The sequence below is a fragment of the Cryptotermes secundus genome, unplaced genomic scaffold (genome assembly GCF_002891405.2).
Source record: "Cryptotermes secundus unplaced genomic scaffold, Csec_1.0 scaffold806, whole genome shotgun sequence".
Taxonomy (NCBI): domain Eukaryota; kingdom Metazoa; phylum Arthropoda; class Insecta; order Blattodea; family Kalotermitidae; genus Cryptotermes; species Cryptotermes secundus.
Genome location: NW_019719372.1, coordinates 14,593 through 31,949, shown reverse-complemented (window position 1 = coordinate 31,949; position 17,357 = coordinate 14,593). Strand labels below are relative to the sequence as shown.

The window sequence follows — 17,357 nt, the reverse complement described above, 5'->3', positions numbered from 1 at the left end:
AACAAGCAACCTTTGTTTAGTACCCTATTTATAGCCTCATCTATTTGATTGAAGAACATTTTTACGTCACTATTTGGAGATCTGTATACACAGATTACAATGATTTTAAATTTCACTATTTCAATAGCTGATATTTCCAGTGTTTTTTCTCTACCAAAGTTTTTTAATGAAGAAACCTCTCTGATCTTAATTGATTTGGAAACAAATATACAAGAACCACCATGCTTATCATTTATTCTACAAAAACTATCCGCAAGTTTATATTGATCAATATTTAGATGCAAGATTTGATCACTTAAAAGCCAGTGCTCCGAAAAGCATAAAATATCTGGCTTTTTGGGCCACTGCGAGAGCAGTGCATTTAATTCTAGTAATTTGTTGCTCAGACTTTGTACATTGTGGTGAAGAATACTCAAATACTGAGTTAAATTTGAACTTTCTTTAGGGAGATGGAAAGTTGACTTAAATGGATGATCTACCATAAAAAATCTTTATTTCGTTTAAGGGGGTGTCGTCGAGTTCTCTTTGCTGGTGCGCCCGTCATTTCTTGTCATATGAGCCAACTACAAGCAACAATTGTTTCCTTGTATACAAAACGGCAGAATACTTACCATGTTTTATTTCCTGGTAAGAATGATAATACAGGCTACTAAGGCCGTCAGAACTTCAAATCCAAGAATATTATTCTAATTCACTGCCCAACTTTCCAGTGTTCTCCAGAAATCTATAACAAGCTGCCCTCACTTCCTGCTAAACACGAACAAACTCAACCGATGTCACCAGATTACCCAACCTGCAAATCGAAGCTATTGGTGGACAACAGCGCCAAAGATTGCCGAACATGCAATAACAACACCGAACTCGTATCAGAGCGTATCAGAGTTACTTAGAACAAATACAAGTAAATCCTGGAAATTTGTAGCTAGTCAACAAGCTGCTACAGACTCAGTCACTTCCGGTCTCTTCTACACCAATCACAGCACAGCTCATAAAATGAAGCTATTGGTAGGAAACATGACGGCGTATGACTCACGTAGCAAGCGCCAACAGCTTAGTCGATAAAAGGTTTAATTACTATCCAAATATAACTCTTTTCACAATTTGAACACACTAATCAATATTAAGACTTTGGCACTGTAATGACTTGCAGTTAGCTAAAGGCTCGATGTGTCCGAGGTATATATCGCCTCCCCCTTCAGGATCGAAGAGTAAGCCGCACAAGGAACCAATATGGAAGTGGAAAGCTGCTTCTATCTGGTTTCGTGTTTGGTAAAATCTTAGACCCTGACAATGAAGGAGATACGTCGCGCTTCCTTCGCACTACATGGCGTTAAAATCGAGATGATCGTAACCCTCAAAGTCATGACAGAGAGAACCTGAAATCCAACAGCAATGAATAATCAGCATTTCTTCTACTGTAAAGTAACTTCGTTAAAAAAAAAAGAAAAAAAGATTGACTTGTAACTTAATCGACATAACTGCACTCATGTTTATCAGGACTAAGTTTGACCGCAATCTATGCGAGGAAACTATAATTATCATCGTCTACTGTGAGCCGAGGGCTCAAGATATCTCATTGCCTTTGTGTAAAGTAAGAATTCAGCTCTGATTTTCGGGGTCAGTCACCGAAATAAAACATGTCCTGGTCTGATTTTGACCACGATTTAAATAAACTATTGCAGTTTGATAAACAGGAAATCGAGATGGCTCAGTCAATATAACAATGGGCTACGAGACCAATTGAGCTTGATTTCAAAAGGGCAGAACTGCAAAATACATATTTGGAAATCAGCGAGCTATGTACAAGGTGCTGAAGGCTTCGATAACAGAAAATTCGTTAATTCACTTAGAGCAGGAAGTGATAACTGCAATATACAAACGGTTTTCAAAAATCAACCCTCCTCCCTCTCTTTCCATTTCTCTGGTCTCTTTATAAGTATTTGGGCTTAGCCCCTGTACCTCCAAGAAAGCACAGTCCACACTTCCAATAATTTACAATGCTCAGTCAGAACCTTCTGTAACCAAAAAGACTTCTGGACTTACAAAGAACAGTTAGAAGGCCAAACTCAAGCTTCAGGAGGCTCCGTCTGAGCAAACTTAGGGAAAATAGCCAGTTACAAGTTCAAAACACTTACTCATGATCACTAAATTTTCACTACAACTATTCATTTGAGGAACACCTTTCCACAAATCCCTTGAGGGGTGTTTTATGCATATGACTCTATGTCAAATAAAATTTCATCCATAGCTGATTCCACCCAATTTTTGCACTAGTCCTCTCAGTAGGACTCTCTTAATGGATCATTTCTCTTTCAGATCCCTATTCAATTTCACTACTTCCAGGCCCCTTCAAGATGATTTAACTTCACTTTTCAGAACAGTATGTTTATATTACCCTTATTTTAAAAATATACTCATATATCAGTCAACTTCAGTAGCCACAAATTAGAAAATATTCTGTGGTGAATAGCTTTGTAAACTATTCTTAAACTTTGTGCACATTACAAACTGAAGAACTAACCTTTGTGATTATCCCAAGTGAGATCAGCTCCCATCTCTACACTGTGGATTCCCACTTGCGGTCCATACAGCCAAAGCCAGCCCAAAATGAACTGATAGGATCAGATTTCAGAACATTGGTCAAAGCAACCTGTCAATCATTTTAACTGATGAATGACAACACATGTGTCATCCTTTAACTTGACAATCAACAGCGATACTGCGAGAATTTAGCTGAATTAAGAGGAAAGAAAATGTGTGTATACATATAATATATATATAATTGAATGTTAGAAGTTAATGTGTTCTTCTGTGTCACAGATATGTGTATAGAGGTACTCCTCAATTTATGTGATCTGTGCTCCAAAGAAGGTTAGTGTAGGCTGAAATAGCACATAACAAACAAAATTTATCCATAATAATTAAATAAATGTCTGAGATCTGCCACAAATGTTAACAGAATATTTTTGCTATTTATCCAACAGACTGTCTGTGCAGTAAAAATGGTTACAGGATCTAGGCCAAATAAATGAGAACAATCTCAACAATGTAAGACTTGAAGCTAGCAGGTACTTCAGGAAGAAAACGTGGAAATATCGTAAAACTAATAGTAAAAAAAAAAAAAGAAGAAGAGTACATACATATATCTATAGATGAATAAATGAAATTTGGAAGTGTTACCAACTTAAAACTAACATGGTAAAGGATGAGAACGATAAAATTGTATTTCAGCATGATGTTTCATTGACGTATCACCCTATACATCCACTTCCATCTTCAATGCAACTCTGTTCACAATCTCTCCTTAATTCCCACTAACTGAGTTATGTCACCTTTGTATGAATACAAAAATGACATAACTAGACTAATGAGAACATATATACTGATGGGGCACATAAAAATAAAGATACCAACACAACACCAATATTCCTAGGGCTAAATAAAACAACATACAAAAAAATACGGAAGTCAGTAAGAGGAAAACAAAACCCACCAGATTAAATGGTTAGAACTTCAATTCTGGAGGCTGGCTGAAGGTGAAGGATTAAAGGTAACAAAACGTAAAAAAAAGTAAAGCTGTCCCTGTACCAGGCCGTGAAGGCCCATAAGGTTGCGAGACGTTGAGGGTCCCACATTATCTAGACAATCGGCTCAAAGATGGCGGTAAGGCTGTCAGCCTTACACCCCAGCCACACTTTACTCCCCAGGAAAATTATTTAATTAAATTAGGGCATAATAATTCTTCACATTATTCTTTTGCTCACGAGTGTAAATACTCCCTTGTATTTATGCACAGTCAGAATACATCAATTGGAGAACATATATCTCACAGAGGAAGATTTGAGATAATTCACTGAGATCAAAAAAGTATCTTACATATGTGTTGGGGACACTCTGCACTGTGAGTGCAATATCATCTCTACACACAAGGAAACTATCTATTACTTGTATCTCAGAAACAATGACAATACCCAGTTTATATGGATTGTTTATTCAGTACACTCAGCAACCAGAATGGTTTATTATACACACAACAGGAAAGTGGTATCTTCAACCCACTCAGCTTCCTCGTTGAGATTCCACATACCACAGGAAAAGGCCACTTCCCACTACACGTGCACTGGTGTGTGTTCAGACCATCCTGATAGCTCAGAGACGTATTACAAACATTGCTGGAAAACAGACAACATGCTTCACATGGAAATGGAAGCTCCCCACTATGTATGCAGTTATGTATCACCAGATCAGTTTGCCTGTACAATGATTTATTATGTATGAGGGTGAATCAAATGAGAACCTTGTAAGTGCAAAAAAATTGAGATCCTTCTGTCTGCTTCATTAGAGAAAACTGTTGCATTAAGGAGAATAAAGTTGCCGCCATGTTGAATGTCAGTCATGGTCCAGTTCACCTTATCATCCATGACATGTTGCAGCTCCACGAAGTGTCCACAAGACTGGTGCCTTAACTAGTGACTCCCAAACAATATAAAACAGAAGCTGACAGTTTCCTGAAGACCATAGTGAATGGAAATGGAAGCTGGGTCAACTACTACCAGCCTGAAATGGAGCAAAGATGACACTATTCTAGCCCCGAACCCAAAAAATTCTGCACATAGGCATCCAGAGGAGAAGTGATGCTGCTGTGCTCTAGAGATCCAAGGGAAGAGCATTCACCAGTGCCTTAGTTTTGCAATCTCCTTAGGTATATCTCAGACCAGCCATCAGATCAGAACATGGTGGACTGCACAGTACTGGTGGCTTATTGTTGCATAATGCCAAGCTGAAATGATCAAGGATATTCATTTCGAGTGTCTCCCTCATCTGCCGTACTCACCTGACTTCCCCCTTGTGACTACCATATCTCTGATCCACTAAAGGAGGCGCTTGGTGGAGTGACTTTCCAATCTGAGGGACATGTGTAACAGGAAGCGCAGGAGTGACTACACAAGCAGCCAAATTATTCTTCCCCNTCTTCCCCCCCCCCCCCAAGGAATTCAAGTATTAGAGAATCACTTGAGGACATGCACTGAATGCAATGGGAACTGTGTTAAAAATGACAGCTGTAGAGTACCCCATTTTATAAAATCAGCTGATAATTTCAAGGTTTTCATTTGTCTTGACCACATCAAAGTAAGAAGGCCGTTCACCACTATTCATGGACTGCTGCAGGATTTAGTGCATATCCCACAGGAAAATAAGAGCTACCCACTATGCATGGGTTGATGTTTCATCATATCACCATGTTCCTTGAATGATTTAATACACACACTGCAGGAAAGTGGCCACTCACCAGCACATATATGTTGGTCTTTCTTCAGAAGACCCTGCTGCCTGAATAACTTGTTACATCGCAGGAAAATGGCTACTCCCCAACATGTTTGCGTTCATGTCTTTTCAGATTACTTCGATCACTGAACGATTTACTACAAATACCACAGCAATATAGCCGCTCCCCAGTATGTATGCGCTGATGTCTCTTCAGATCACCCTGCTCCCTGAATGACTTATTACACACATCACAGGAAAATGGCCGCTCCCCACGATGTATACGTTGGTGTGTCTGCAAATGAACATGTTGCCCGAATGACTTATTACATATATCACAGCAAAAAGGCCGTTCCCCACTATGAATGCGTTGATGCGTCTTCAAATTACTTTGTTTACTGAAGGATTTATTACATACATCACAGGAAAATGTTCTCTCCCCAGTATGTATGCGTTGATGTTTCTTCAGACTACCCTTTTGCCTGAATGACTCATTACACACATTGCAGGAAAACTGCTGCTCCGCACTATGAATCCGTTGATGTCTCTGCAAATGAACATTCTGCCCAAACGACTTATTGCATACACCACAGGAAAATGGTCGCACCCCAGTATGTATGCGTTGATGTTTGTTCAGATCACCCTGCTCTCTGAATGACTTATTACACACATCACAGGAAAATGGCCGCTCCCCATTATGTATGCGTTGATGTGTCTGCAAATGAACATGTTGCCCAAAGGACTTATTACATATATCACAAGAAAATGGTCGCTCCCCACTATGTATGCGTTGATGTGTCTGCAAATGAACATGCTGCCGGAATGACTTATTACACACATCACAGGAAAATGGCCGCTCCCCAGTATGTATGCGTTGATGTTTCCTCAGAATACACTGCTGCCTGAATAACTTATTACACACATCACAGGAAATCTGACGCTCGCCACCGTGTATGAACTGGTGTCTCTTCAGATGACTCCTCTTCTTGAATGACTTATTACATATACTGCAGGAAAACTGACACTCCTCACGATACACGGACTGATGTTCATTCAGAGTACTCTGGTATAAAAGAAAAAAAAGGAGGGGGGTCGTCATTAATCTTAACAGGAAGGATGAGTCTGACAGCAGGGTGTGAATCAGTCTTATATTATGTAGGTAAGTCAATAAGTAAGTTACAAATGGATATAGAACTTAAACAAATAGGAGTACTGATTTGAAAAATGCTTTCATTTCTCAACATAATTTCCCTGTACATTGAGGCATTTGTCCCATCGTTTCACAAGCCCCTGAAAACCAGCACATAAAAATTTTTTGGGCTGCTGTCGGAACCAGGCGTGTTCACATGGCATGGCCTACCTCAATGCATGACAGTTTGCATGCTTCCATTGAATGGCCTTATGAAGTTTCCTGAGGATGTTACAGTGGGACTCGACATTTACTATTTGTCCTTGAGGCTGGACTGCAGTGAACAGTATGCCTTTGTGATCCCAGAAGACTGTGAGCATCACTTTCGTGGAGGATGGTGTCACCTTAAACGTCTTTTTTGGCAGGCAACGCAGGATGTTTCCACTGCATTGATGCACACTTTGTCTCAGGCTCGTAAGGGTGAACCCAAGATTCATTGCCTGTGGCAATTCGGGCTAGCATATCGTGTCCTTCATCTTGGTAGCAATTGAGATGCTGTAATGCCAGACCCAGTCTTTGCATTTTGTGTTGTGGGGTCAGCATTCACAGCACCCATTGTGCACAGACTTTGTGAAAACCTAACCTGTCATGCATTATGAGGTAGGCCATGCCATGTGAACATGCTTGGTTCCGACAACAGCCCAAAGAATTTTATGCTGCTGGTTTTGAGGGGCTTGTGAAAGAATGGGACAAGTGCCTCAATGTACAGGGAGACTATGCTGAGAAATAAAAGCACTTTTTAAGTCAGTACTCTTATTTAAGTTCTATATCCATTTGTAACTTACTTATTGACTTACCCTCACATATTATATGAATTGTTCTTCATCAAATCCCATTTGCAAAGAACACAGCTCTTGTAATGCAATATCTATTTGTCTCATTCATACTGTGATGTTACACTCACTCCACCCCACATTTTCCATACCATATTTGAGACCCAATGGTTACCATGAGTGATTTCTGTGGGCAGAAAAGGCCTAAGTATGACAGTTACCACTTACCTCCTCCTAGTGCTGTGGATGAGAATGGTGGAGCCTTACCTCCACTCATCACATGCATTCATGGCATGGTGCTTAATAAATTAAGACCAGGAACAATTTTACTTTTATGAAACCCCATTACACAACCAGGAGTTCTAGGCAGAGTGAGCTGTTAGACACTATACTGCTTTAGAATGGCATTTAAAAAGTTTTTGGAACATTCTCTGATGAATTTATTGAAGAAAATATGTATAATTTTTTATTCAAGGTGCATTTCATAAGAGACATCTACAAATATAGTCCATGCCTTCTGAGATTGAAATCTGGAATGCATTTCTACACATCATTACACACGAACTTCGCTGTCTCTGACAGAATTTCTTACATTGCTATATAATGTGATTGCATTTTTTGAGTCAGTTAAGTATGGTGGGATTACTGAAATAATTTCTTAAGAATGGACAGAGCCTAATATTAGACTGTGTAACAACATAGTATATTTCTTAAGTGAAAGAATTCCATTCCACAACAAAGTGATACAGTGGGCCAGTGAGCTAACAGAGGAGTCCCTGTTATCAGAGCCTGAAACCCAACAAAGTGTGTGTCAACAGAGCTAGAAATCAAAAGCAATATAATAATTACAAAACAATAAAGAGTACTTGTGAACTGTATAACTATTTGCAAATAAGATGATTCAGTGTCCAATAAATCCAAACTCCATGTAATGTTACTATCATGTGACAATATGATGACAGTCATCAGAAGATGGTACTAAACCCAACTTCCAAAACATCGTGCAGACCAGGCAGAAAACACGTCAAATTTATTTGTATTGCCATGTGACAGCAACTATACAAGTGGTTTTGATTTGTAACTGGATATTTTGGTCACTGAATTGTTTTATTTACAAATAATAACAGTGTACAAGTATGCACTATGTAATCTCTTACATAATTTTTGCATGCTAGCTCTCTCATCACAGACACACTGCTAGATTTAGGGTTCAGGTAACACGGTCTCCTCTGTTAGTTCACAGGCACTTTACACATATCATTTCTTTGTGCCTTGATGAGAAAATACCACCCCAAAAGTTCCTCAACAGTAATGAGTGTAAATGGCTGTCAGGGTTTGGTGCTCAATGTCACCTAGCAATGGATGCTTCTACAACACTTCTCTGATTCAAAGATTCTAACTTTTAGGCATCAGTCCCATTCCTCCTCCTTAAGCCTGCTCATTTCAAGAAGCCTCCATCTATACTGCCATTTCCTCTACTACGAGAGTTTCCATTTTACATCTATGACTACCCACAACGCATGTCCTTCCACTCTTGAGACTGTCCAGCATTCCTTGCAGAATCAGCCCCACACTGCTCTCAGTAGATGTTCATTCCTTAGGGCAACATATTCCTGTGGATGCCGCTATGCAGATGCTGGTGCCTTCAGTCCCTGCCCCTCATTATAATCTGTGTGTCAACACAGGTGAGCGATGACAGTCTAATTGCCAAGGGCATCAGTGATGATCGCCAGGCAGTACATTATCACAGTACTGCCTGAGGGAGAGATGACCCAGCCATAAGTGCTGCAGATGGCATCATGGGAGACCATCCCCATACTGAAGGACATGGTTGGCAGAGTTCACCCTGTGGCAGTGACCACTGATGGCTTGTTGTTGCGACTCCAGATGAGTTCATCCCGGGGCTTGACATCTTGCATGTCCACAATAAAGTGATGGATAACAGACACCTTGTGCTGTTACTGGGAGGTGAATAAGTGACATCACCAAGCCCTGGGGTGTGTCCACTGTCTTCATTTATATGAATGGCAGTAGTGAAGTGACAACAGGTTTGTGGGGCACAGTCATGATGGTGCAGCTGCAAGGTTCCCTGGAGGTGATAGATAGCATATTGGGTTGAGGCTCCTATGCCATCCTGGTCAAACTCTGCCCAGGCAGGCGTCTTGGCGGTATGCCCATCAGCATTCTCACCTGACATGGCTCATGCTCCCACACTGCTAGTATACAAGTTGCCAGTCTTGCTGTACTCAGCCCCAGGTGACTACGGTCTCTTGGATGTTCTACACCTAACCACACAAGATGCTTTGGTCTCAGTGCCTCCAAGGCCATCTCAGGTTTTGACTTCCACCACCTTTGCCTCCAGGCCATGCAGTGTGGCTTCTGCCAGCATCTTCATCCCTTTTATCTTGCCGAGGAGCTCCTCACAAAGGCTCTATGTCCTCTGGTCAATAAACACCAGGATGCTCTCCACCAACTTGCTGACCATTTCCTTGAATTTTGCCTGGGTAGAGAGGATGGCATTTACCTCGGCCTCCATCTTCTCTTGGCCGGTCCATGTGGTGGCTATCATCTCCTCCCGGATGGGCCTTACTGCAGCCTCCATCTTTCAGTGGATAGCATTTACTCAGGGCCTTCAACTTTTCATGGCTGACCCCCACCTTTTCATGGGAATCACTTACAACAGGCACTCCATTTCAGTGTTCATCTCTTCTTGGTCAGCACTTCTGGTGACCTAGAACCCTTCCTGACCAGCCAGCAGACTTTCCACTGTGTGGTTCATTTCCTTTATCCAACAGCAATCCCACTTCTGAGACCAAATGTCATGTGCTAGTCAGATTAGTAACTGGATTTATTGACACTGAATCATCTTATTTATTAAGGATTACACAGTGTACAAGTGTGCATTATCATTCTGTAATCTGTTACATCAATCTTGACATCAGGTTCTGATAATGGGGGATCTATGGTTGGGGTAGGAAATGTACATAGAGTAGGGTAAATTGCTGCTTCACCTTGCTAGCAGTCATTATTAGTTCAAGCTTCCGCAGGACTCATGACCATATTTTTCTGTCTTATAACTCTTGGTGTCATGCACTGGTGCTTGGAAATCTCTGTTAGCTCATAGGCCCTCTGTATCATTTTGTTGTTGAATAATGAGAAAAAAAAACAATCCCTAACAGTTTCTTGGCTGTTCTGCACATAAATGGTGATTCGAGACTGGTGCTTGATCTCACATAGCAATGGATGTCTATACAATGTTCCAAGATTCTGACTTTTTGGCATCATGTCAGAGTATAATGAGCCAACTTCTTAAGTACTGAGTATAATTAATATGAGGGTCGCACTGAAAGTCATGAGCAACAATTTTTGTGAAGTAACATGCTTTATTATTGACAAACCAAATACACCACCTCAATCTACAGACCTTTATTTTTCCACATAATCGCCACTTTTTGTATACATTTCTCCCAGCGTTCTGGGAGTATGAAAAATCCTCTTCTGTAAAATTCCATTCCAGCCATCCAAAGACACTGACGCACTACTTTCTGAATTGCCTCCCTTGTCTCAAAACGTTGTCCATGCAGTTGATCCTTCACAAATCTGAAGATGGTAGCCGGAGGGTGCCAGATCAGGGCTATAGGAGGGGTGTGGAAGAACTTCCCACCCCATCTTTGCAATTGCTTCCAATGTGACCTTTGTGGTCTTCGGTCAATAACCGCGGGACCCAATGAGCACAAACTTTCCTATAGCCCAAGCTGTCAATCATCTCCTGTACTGCACTGCACTGTGCCCTATTCCAAGTTTTCGGGCTATTGTGTCCACAGTCACACGCCTGTCATCTTGAATGATCTCATCCACTCTTTCCTTGTTGCATTCAGTTGAGGCTGTTCGAGGATGACCGCTCCGAGGCTCATCTTCGATGCTGGTGTTCCCATCTTTAAAATGTTTCACCCATCTTCGAACACTGCTTGCACCCATGCACAAACTTCCATAAGCATGCTGAATTCAGAAAGCAGTGCGTCAGTGTCTTCAGATGGCTGGAATGGAATTTTACAGAAGGGGCATTTTCAAACTCCCAGAATGCTGGGAGAAATGTGTACAAAGAAGTGGTGATTATGTGGAAAAATAAAGAAAGGTCTATAGATTGAGGTGGTGTATTTGGTTTGTCAATAATAAAGGCTATTACTTTACAAAAAATTGTTGTTCATGACTTTCAGTATGACCTACGTATATGTCAGACAATGGACAATGTCCAGCACATCTCAATAATCTGTCAAACATTGTCACATATATTTAAAGAATCATTATTTATCCTGTAATGGAGACCTACTACTAATGATGACTGTCCTGTTGTATAGCTATAAATTGCACATAACTAAAAAATAAATAAATAACAATTAAAAAAAAATTCTGCAGTATCAAAACAAAGCTTATAGGAAAAGCTGCTCAAGGAAAATATCAATTTCTGTGGCTGTCACATTTGTCTTGAACATTTTTCAATTTACTCAATACATAATCCACTTTTATGTCAGAATACCTTGAAACAAAACTAAAGTCATAATTCACAAGCAATGTGCAACAAGATACAACAATCATGAAACATTTCTCAACTGACGCTCTTCAAAACACATTCATACATTGCAGCTGTGTAATTTTGAAAGAAAAACACAGAGATGAAACCTAAGAGTACACACACAGACATACAACTTACCTCATGTTCACAGGCCTTTACTTGTGGAAATGTTATTAGCAGAGGATCCTCCTCCTCTTCCGCATCTGAGACTTCAACTTTTTTATTCATAAATTGATTTGAATCACAAGAAGACACTCGAAATGTCTGAGTCCATGAAACTGGTACATCTTTCTCTAAATCCATACAGTTCTGCAAAACCACCATACTCACAGTAGTCAAGGCTGTTCTCTCTCATTAGAAGAAATGAAGTACTTTAATGATTATGAACATTCTGCTCTGTACCAAAATCTTAACTGCTACATTGTACACTCATATTTATTCACAGCTTTCAAAGTCATTACCAGTAACTAAATTGATCAGACTTCTACTTCAGAATGTAGTGGTCTCTTAGCTAGTGTAGAAAGTGTCTACCACTTCTGAAACCGGAAGTTCACTATTGTGTTGACAAGAACCAATGGTCTCTGCCCTAAGCTAAACAATTCCAGCCCATAACCTCCATCATCATATTTATAATTTAGCAGATCCTCCCATCTTTATGCTCGCTGTCTTCTATGGATGGATAGCTGAATAATCTCTGGTTCAATTACTGTACTTATAAAGCTCCCTTGATGAGATGGGTATCCATATACAAGTGGGGCACAGAAGATTGAGAATGAACATAAATATAATTATTACTTGAACCATCAGGTCATAAGGATCTCAACAAAGTCTCTGGTAAGAAGAAGAAAAAAAAGAGAGTACAAAATAACAATCATTTAATAACTAAAATTTAACAGTAGGCATGCTTAAAGAGTATGCCGTCAAGTAGGTATACAAATAAGATAATAAGAAAACTTTGAATGATGTAGAAATTATACTGAAGCAAACTTACAATGAGGAAAACTTTCAGTAATCCAAAATATGAATCTGAATAAAATAAAATAATAAAAAAATTAGCTCGTAAGTTGGGCTAGATACAAACCCAGACCACATTTTGGAACCCATTCATCCATGTCTAACATAGACCAAGGCATCAAGAAACATTAAGTAAAAACAACATTCACAAAAGTAAAACATCATAGATCATAAAATTATACATTTCCTTTTCATGAATGATAAAAAGGACTTTCAAAATAAATCACGACATGACACAAACACCTCACTGCAACACACCTACAACAGACTTACATCTACAAGCACTCTCTTGCCCTCATCAGCCTTGGTGAAGACACTCAAAATGTAATTTTGAAAATACATGAGACCAAGATCAGATTTAGTGCCTAGCTTCACTGACTGATGATAAGCAACTGATGGCCTAGATAGATCAGAACCCAAGGTACCCCATCATTCTAGAACAGAACATGAAAGGGAAATTGGGTGGGTCACATGATGGATATGGTGAGGTGACACAAACTGGGTTATACGCTAGGAATCGGGCTTGGGGGGGGGGGGGGGGGCGATGAAAGACAAGGACACTGGCCAGAAGCAACACACCTGAGCCATGGAATAAAGTACATGGCTCAATATCCCTACCTTCACAGAAAAACATGTTCATCGTCGCTCAACAGCCATGGCCCCGATGGAATGGCGTGTTCTATCTTATTATGCCACTTGTCAAAGTCCATCATAACTAGTTGGAACCCAAACACTCATTCATCACCGCATAAAAGTGATAACAAATAGTATCAGACTATCCACAGCAGTCCATAAGGAGACATATGCAAAGTAGCCACTGACTGGAGCATAGCAGCCTGAAGTAACAATATACAGCTACAAACACAGCTCCTCATAATCACCAGGCAGTCAACAAATGCACACACACAGTATCTCCAGCTCTAAATCAGCTGCTTATCTAGGGGCTGACCAGTGATGCTCCTCCCAGCTCGGGGCACTATCCGCTAATGGGCCCATATGCACAGCTGTACCAAGGGACTGGTCAATAGATGCAACATTATGATGGGACAACATGCAGGCTGAATTGGTTACAAAAATAATGATCCTGCTAGGGGAGGCAAACCTGTGCACCTTAACATGTCATGACTCAGTGAGGGGCAGAGGATAGAAGGGACAAGGATTAACTTGCAGTTCCAGAATGAAAGACAAAATACATACAACTCTTATGAAAAACAAAATCCAAGTGTTAAGTAAAATAAAAACTTGACCCAAATAAATATACAAAGACAACTCCGATGTAAAATACTGTACTGCTTGAGCTGAGATACATGAGCTTTTCTTAGGCCCACCCATACACACACAGTTTGGCAGTCTTGTGTATTTGTTAAAACATGTCTACAGTTGATGAACTGTTTGCATATGCAGCTATCGCGTGTGCATTGCAAAAAAAAAAAAAAAAAAGAAATGCACGCGCAAGTTATGTACCAAACAGTGGTTAGAAAGAAGAAATCCTTTCACTCACTTAAATGTTTTCCAAAAGACTGGAGCAACTACCTACATATGGATGAAAGTACTTACCTGGAACTGTTAAGTATTGTTTCACCATACATAAAAAAATAAGATACAAAGATGAGAAAAGCGATCACACCCAATGAAAGACTGACAGCAACGCTTCACTATCTAGCTACTGGAAGAACCCTTGAAGACCTGAAGTTTTCTACTCGTATCTCTCCTCTAGCATTGGGAAGAGTGATTCCTGAGACCTGCAAAGCAATCTACAACTTACTGAGGAAGTATTGCAAGATAAGTAAGTGAAACAAGTTTGTTTGAACATTTTTACTTTACTACATAGGATATGAAAAGTGAGGTTAACATTATAAATACAGGAAGATAAATAAACTGTCATGGTACGCACATTAAAAAAATCTCTCATGCCCAACAGTTACTACAGCCCAGGCAGGAGTTAATGAATTAAAGTAATATTGACCCGCCTCTCTAGTAGTGACCTATGCAATCATTGCGGCTGGAATCCAAAGAGATACTCGTATTTGACTAAGGGCCAAGAGTATAGTATGCTCCAGTACCGGTATTGATTGAAGAGTAGCTAGAAAGCGATCCAAGCTCTGCTTCAAAAAGGGCGTCATTTATTAATTTCTCTGCATAAATCCTTTGTTCATTATTCCTTAATGCTCGTAATTTGGCAGCGACATTTTTTGCAAAGAAGTCAAATCTGTCCTCATTTTTCACTTGAGCCAGTCGATCACCCACTGCCACAAGTATCTGATCACTAGCAGGCAGATTCTTTTTACGTTTGAATGAACAGCCGTAGGAAGAGATGTCTGAACCAGTGCTGATGCTTAATTCTGCATTTTGATTTGAAACAGAGGAGTGCGCTGAAATGCCTGGAGGGACTGACTTTTGTGTAATTTCTTGTTCTGTTTCTTCTAAGTCCTGCAAACAACAAAACATAAAAATATTGTTACACCCCAAGCATGTTAATCTCCCTCTCTGTGTGTATGTGTGTCTCTCTTCCTCTCAGTGCCTTCTGCCATCTGTTTACAGTGCCCTACATTGCAAGAGGAGTGGAAGAAAGTTGCTAAGGAGTGTGAAGATCGGTGGCAGTTTCCCAACTGCATAGGAGCCATGGATAGAAAACATGTGGCTATCACACCTCCTCCAGGGGCTGGATCATTCTTCTTTAACTATAAAAAATTCCACAGCCAGGTTTTATTTGGGGTTGCAAACGCCAATTATGAGTTACTATACTCCAGTTTTGGATCAAAAGGGCATGTGTCTGATGGTGGAGTTTTTCAAAGCACAGATTTCTACAGGACACTTGAAAGTGGGAGTTTGAATGTGCCAAAGGAAAAAATTGTTGCTGGGAGAAATATGCCTTTTGTTCTTGTAGCAGATGATGCCTTTCCACTGAGGAAAGACATCATGAAGCCTTTCAGCCGTAAAGTAAACACATCAGCCTGTAAGATATTCAACAACCGTTTGTCTAGAGCTTGGCGAATGATTGAAAGTGTTTTTGGTATCATTGTGGAGAGATTTGCAGTATTACAGAAACCCATCTCTATCATAGATTTGACTAGCGCCCGCCATATTGTTATGGCGTGTTGTGCCCTGCATAATTTTTTGCGCATCAAGATTCCGAATCAGTACACACCATTGGCGTGTTTGGATGATGAGGATTTTGAAACTGGGAATGTTATGCCTGCTTATCGCTACAGTCAATTTATGGATCTGGAAAGATGACAGCGGTATTTTCCTACCCAGGATGCGAAACTTGTAAGAGAGTTGTTTTTGGAGTATTTCAACAACGAGGGAAAAGTTCCATGGTAAGATAAGTTCTGTTTTTAAAAACAGTACATCCAGGCAGAAGGCTCTGATTCTGTACACATGCACAGAATTATTTAGCGTTTAGCATTGTAATCTATAACTGTTAACATGCAATAAAAGTTTGATTTTTAATTACACCGCTTACCTCCGTATCACTAACAAGACTTGAAAACCCGTCCAAGGCCTCTTCTTGGTCTACCAGGAACAACAAATCTTTGTAGTACCACAATTTTGGGACATAGAGGTCTTCACTACTCACTCAAGATTTCTTAGCCATCAATACTTTCTTCCGTTCCTTCCTGAAACTGCTACGTAGATTGTTGATCTTTTTCAACACAGTTTCCTTGGTAGCCTGGGGATCAATTGTTTTCATTTTTTCCGTCAGTGCTAAATAAGCACTCTCTTTCATTTCACGGTTTTGGTATTCCTTGCTCTTGACCTTCCAAATGCAAGGATGACCACGAAATTCTTCAATAAACTCGACTAAAAAGTCCTTCGACCATGTCGCCATAGCACAAAGTTTCAAAATACCATGAGAAATGACCACAATGGCAAACAGTACTAAAAAACACGAGACAGCAACAGCAACTGAGCGATTGGCCTGCTGGTATCATCACACACGTACGTTCCGCCTGTCGTGTGCTACGGCCTGCAGGCAGAACTGACGGGTTTCCTACAGGCCAACAGTCCAAATGATTGGCCAGCCGGCCGCACCACACACGTCAGTTTTGCCTTTCAGTCTTCAACTGTGCAGGCCGAATGGGAGGCCAAACTGTGTGTGTATGGGGACCCTTACAGTAACTCCTGTATCAGGATTGGCTAACAGAACAGTAACAACAGAAACAAACATTGCTATGGCTAACAGTAGAGACCATTCATAACCTACTTTAGCAGAAAGCTGGTACAACTTGAAACTAAGAGGGTATAATCCAACCAATCTCAAATCACAATCTCGATGCACAGCTTGCCATCTTAGACCATTACAAATGCCATTCTGGTATGATCTTTTCTCAAATTTGTCAAAGCAGTCTCCCAAAATTCACTAAAAATGATGGGTAAATGCAGTGGAAATAGACAGTATACAGACTATAAAAGTGAGAAACTGGAAACAAAATCTATAACCAGGAAAGTTTGGAGGCATTATTTAATAGATGCCAAGGTTTCACTACAGGCTGTTGCATCATAGCAGTAGTAATGGTAGGAGTCATGGCAGCAGCAGCAG

The 17,357-nt window shown here is 40.3% G+C and overlaps 1 protein-coding gene across 8 annotated transcripts in view; it reads right to left on the bottom strand.

Annotated features, from left to right (window-relative positions):
* Positions 1–17,357, bottom strand: part of LOC111865224 (zinc finger protein 501) — a 56,508-nt gene that overhangs the window by 26,372 nt on the left and 12,779 nt on the right. For 6 of the 8 annotated variants that reach the window (XM_023853106.2, XM_023853146.2, XM_023853139.2 and 3 more), the window contains 2 exons: positions 11,939–12,109; positions 4,977–6,328 (listed from right to left, as the gene is read on the bottom strand). In XM_023853106.2, the coding sequence (XP_023708874.1) occupies positions 5,363–6,328; positions 11,939–12,109 (1,137 nt within the window). In that variant the 3' untranslated portion in view covers positions 4,977–5,362. Of the gene's footprint in view, positions 1–4,976; positions 6,329–11,938; positions 12,110–17,357 lie in introns of those variants that run through there. The other 2 variants (XM_023853157.2, XM_023853150.2) reach the window with 1 other exon arrangement.